Genomic DNA, 4,785 nt, shown 5'->3' with positions numbered 1-4,785 from the left:
TCCTAGTACCGAGCCGGTTGAGAGAGCGGAACCATCTGCAGTACCGGCTATATATGACCTCACCCGAGTGTTGCATCCGTACTTCTACGATAACTTGCCTCCGTCTACTATTCCAGGATATCGGCGTATGCCCGATGACTTCTTCAGGACGATCCAGGACATGTGCGCCCCATTCGCTGAGTATCTACAGTTGGACCGTGATGATGCTGACGATCGGGATGCATGACCCTCTCAGGGGCGACATTCTCACCGCAGGCGTAGGACGAGGGATACTTAGGTGTTCAGGACCTGATTTTCGTTTTTTAAGCTAAATTTATGTTTAGGTGTTCAGGACCTGATTTTCATTTTTTAAGCTAAATTTATGTTTAATAAAATCTGTTGTAACCATAACCTGATTTCCGTTTATTATTATTATTATTATTGTTCACTCAGAGTTAACTATAAAATCGGATAGTTCACTATATTTTTTCCAGAGTCAACTATAAAAATTAGATAGTTAACTATAATTTTTACGATGTCAACTATAAAAAATTGGTAGTTAACTATATTGTTGACAGAGTCAACTATAAAATCGGATAGTTCACTATATTTTTTCCTGAGTCAACTATAAAACTTAGATAGTTAACTACAATTGTTCCGATGTCAACTATAAAAAATTGGTAGTAAACTATAGTTTTCCAATAATAATAATAACATAGTAATATTTATTATAACATCATAACATAATAATAATAACATACAATGTCAATAGTAATACATTCATTCCAACAAAATAAACAAAACTAAATCAAACACTATTAAGAATATCCCACATTTCACGTCGACTCCGCAACGCCTCTGGTAGATATGCAACACTATTATTGCTATACCTCGCCCACTGTCTATCAAACGGAGGAAGCGGACAATTGTCATTCATCTTCACATACACAAAGTGGCTTCCTGATTCAAGAAATAGTATAGTCATCTCGTAAGATAACTGTGAAACACCTTCGGGAGCCCAAAGTGGTAAATAAGTCTGATTGCCCAAGCTGCTAGCCGACAAGACAAACGCGTTGTAATATGTTGCCACAACCACGCCCACGTCCGTGATAGTCATCCACTTCTCATAGGGTGCTGGGGCGTTGTCCCAATAAGCGACACTCGCCAACACCCGATACACTAAATTACCACCACCGAAATAATCCTTGAAGAACTCTTCGTGTGTTTTAATACAGTTATAAACATCCATTCTAACATCCATCCAATCATCCTCGTGGTTCTTCACTGCACACGCGACGCTTCGATAACCACAATTACCATCCCCTTGAACGTCCGTCCACGTCACAACCTCCGGAACAAGGCAGAAATGAAGTTGTCGCATCCAAGGGGGTCGGAGAATTTGACCTATTGCGGGTCCACTCACGGTCGATGAACGAGCACGGCCACGGCTAGATCTCTCAGAAGATGAACCACGCCCTCTGTTGCCTCGTGATCGTCCTCGTCCTCGTCCTGTGGTCGGGAACAGAACCAACACTTTCATCTAGGGAATCCCCGAATCCCGAAATAAATGTCCTCCAAAAAATGTGGACATCCTCTGCATAAAACACACCACGTCGTGCATTCATCTTTGCACGAATTTCATGTCTGCATGGGAGTCCAAGACATTTCCTCATATAATAGACGCAACCGTCTATGTCTTCATCCTTCTCATCGTCCAACATCTGCAGAGCATTATGAGTAGCTAAATTACTTATTTCTAGGATTTTATTTGGAACCCTCTGTGGGATTTATGAACCCAATTCTATGATTTTATGCAAGTTTTAATTCCGGATTATTTCTTCTACTTGTTTTATTAAGTGCATGAACTTGATCAACTTATGTGCTTTTATGTTATTGTTAATCGCATGAATCGGAAGATCGGGTTAATAATTAGAACTGTGGTAGAAGAGCCTTTGTGGTATTAACATAGGAATATAGTTAATCTCTTAGGTAGCCATTATTGAGATTTGTGTTTAATGCTGTGTTCTAGAATTAATTGCATAGGAATATAGTAATTGAATCTAGAGTATTAGAATCGTAATACACGCGGAAGCGGGTTATGATTATTTTAGCATCTCAGGTTAATAATCCGGGTTAATTGCTTGCATAATTGAAGGAATTGGGGGAGTAATAATCACATAGGGGGATGAATAAAATCCTAGGCTCGTTTACTCTGATAAATCTTCGTGTTTAATTTGCTTTCTTTCTTTGTCGTTTTAATTTGCCTTTTAATTTAATTTAATTTAGTTAATTCTCTCTAAAATTCGACTGTGTAGGGTGGGCTTGATAATAATTGGTAGAATTTAACGTCTAGGATTAGATAATTGAATATTCCCTGTGGGTTCGATATCCGGACTTTTAGTCCACTATATTACTTGTACGATACGTGCACTTGTGTGTAGGTTTTCGCCCAACAAGTTTTTGGCGCCGTTGCCGGGGAATATTTTAATTATTTATTTCATTCTAGCTCTATATTTGAACAATTTTCACGATTCACCCATTTAATTTTTGTTTTATTTTATTTTTGTTTTAGGTATGGTGTATGCTTAGGAGACTCGATCTTGCTAGAGAACCGTTTGATCCCGAAATCGAACGCACTTTTCGAGCCGCTAGGAGACGTCAACACGCAACCAATACAATGGAGGACGAAGAACGCATACACGCAGAGGGTAATTTAATCAATGCCAATGGAAACCAAGTCCAAGACCCACCCCCTCAACTTCCGTTACAGCCAGCAGCTAGGCCACGGGCACTTCAAGATTACATAATCCCGACTCATGACGAATTCCGCCCTAGCATCCAATATCCACCCATTGAGGCACACAATTTTGAGATCAAGCAAGGCCTTTTGACGATGCTCCAAAATACCGGGCTATTTAGTGGGTTGGCAGGTGAAGATCCCCATCTTCACATTGTCAATTTTCTAGATACCTGTAATTCCCACCGTCAAAACGGCGTTTCCCAAGAGGCGCTTCAATTAATTCTTTTCAAGCACTCCCTACTAGGAAGAGCTCGCCAGTGGTTGATGTCCCAAGCCCCCCACTCTATCTCGTCGTGGTCTCAACTCCTCAACCTCTTCATGACAGTTTACAGCTCACCCGAGAAGGACGAGAGAATCCGACGAGAAATTCACAATTTTGTCCAAGAGCAAGGCGAGCAATTATACGAGGCATGGGAGAGATTTAAAACTCTTTTGCGGCAGTGTCCAACACATGGAGTCGAACAATGGCGGCAAATCCACATCTTCTACCAAGGGATCAACGAGAATGCACGAACCGTTTTAGATGCCTCAACCGGAGGTAATTTTATGAGTCAATCGATACCGGATGCATCCATCATGTTGGATCAAATTGCTCAAAATCGGTTTGCCAAGTCAAGCGAGAGAACGGTTAGTGGAGCCAAGAAAGTTCCCGGAGTGTTGGAGTTAGATGCAATTACGGCCCTTCAAGCCCAAGTGACCCAAATAGCTCAACAAAATCAACTCCTTTTACAACACATCAAAGCAAATCCACCACAACAAGTCCAAGCCATTGAGTCTCCATGTTGTGAAAATTGCGGTGGAAATCACTACACGCTTCAATGCCAACAAGATGTGGAGTCGCTCAACTACGTCAACAATGCGCCTCGCCAATTCCAAAATCAAGGGTGGAGATCACAAGGGCATTATGGAGGAAATCAACAAGGCCAAGGGTATCAAAGACCTCAAGGTCAATTCCAAAATCAAACCCCTCCTCAACAAAGCTATCAAGGCAACAATCCACCGACCAAAAAATCAAACACGGATGAGATATTGGCCTAATTCATGACCGCTACCCAAGCCTCGCTGCGGAATTTGGAGAATCAATTCGCTCAATTCGTTGTGAATCAAGAGAAACGTCCGGCGGGAGCATTGCCATCGAATACGGAAGATCCTCGAAAGCAAAAGTTCGAGACGTGCCAAGCTATCGATTTCAAGATCAAGAAAAAGGAAGAAAGTCAAGTCAAGCCGCAAGTCACTGTAGCCGAATGGGTGGAACCAATCCCATATCCACAACGATTGCTAACGAAAAAGATCGAGGTCGAGACGTGCCAAGCAGTCACCTTGAAGAACGAGAAGCAATTGGAGGAAGCCCCACAAAAAGAGAAGAGAAACACGGTAATCGAGAAGCCGAAAGTAAATGAGGAAAAAGAATCAACTCATGAAGAGCCACCATCAACGGTGCCTTCACAAGCCCCTCCAATTCCTTATCCTCAAAAGTTTATAATGAAGAAGCTCGATGCCGAATATCAAAGATTTTTGGACAAGTTGAAGGAAATTCACATAAATATTCCTTTCATTGAAGCACTTCAACAGATGCCAAACTGGGTGAAGTTCCTCAAGGACCTCGTGAAGAAAAGTAAGAAATTGCAAGGGAACGAGATGATCCAACTCATGGAGCAAATTAGTGCAATTCTTACTCGGCCTCTTCTACAAAAACTCGGCGATCCAGGTAAGTTTACTATTCCTTGTACTATAGGAGGTAAAAATTTTAGATCGCTCATTGATTTAGGTGCTAGCATTAATCTTATGCCGTACTCTACTTTTAAAAATCTTGGGTTAGGAGAAATTGAATCGACGGCTATAACTCTTCAATTAGCCGATAGATCTTTAGTTTACCCAAAAGGTATTTTAGAGAATGTGCTAGTGAAAGTCAATAAATTTATCTTCCCTGTTGATTTCGTTATACTAGATATAGATGAAGATAGGGAGATACCTCTTATCGTAGGGAGACCGTTTTTAGCCACGTC

The 4,785-nt window shown here is 41.2% G+C and overlaps 1 protein-coding gene across 1 annotated transcript; it reads right to left on the bottom strand.

The window, feature by feature from the left end:
- Positions 1-787: 787 nt before the first annotated feature.
- Positions 788-1,519, bottom strand: LOC148770133 (uncharacterized). Its single transcript, XM_088819001.1, has one exon. The coding sequence runs from the start codon at positions 1,517-1,519 to the stop codon at positions 788-790; it is 732 nt and encodes a 243-aa protein (XP_088675127.1).
- Between the last annotated feature and the right edge of the window lie 3,266 nt (positions 1,520-4,785).

Source organism: Erythranthe guttata, chromosome 6, assembly GCF_056151865.1.
Source record: "Erythranthe guttata isolate IM_541 chromosome 6, IM_541, whole genome shotgun sequence".
NCBI lineage: Eukaryota > Viridiplantae > Streptophyta > Magnoliopsida > Lamiales > Phrymaceae > Erythranthe > Erythranthe guttata.
Note: the sequence above shows the minus strand (reverse complement) of the source record. Positions and strands in the feature narration are given on the sequence as shown.

What these genes read in the sequence shown, in the direction of transcription:
- LOC148770133 (XM_088819001.1), bottom strand. Translation starts at nt 1,519, where the DNA reads ATGAAAGTGTTGGTTCTGTTCCCGACCACAGGACGAGGACGAGGACGA.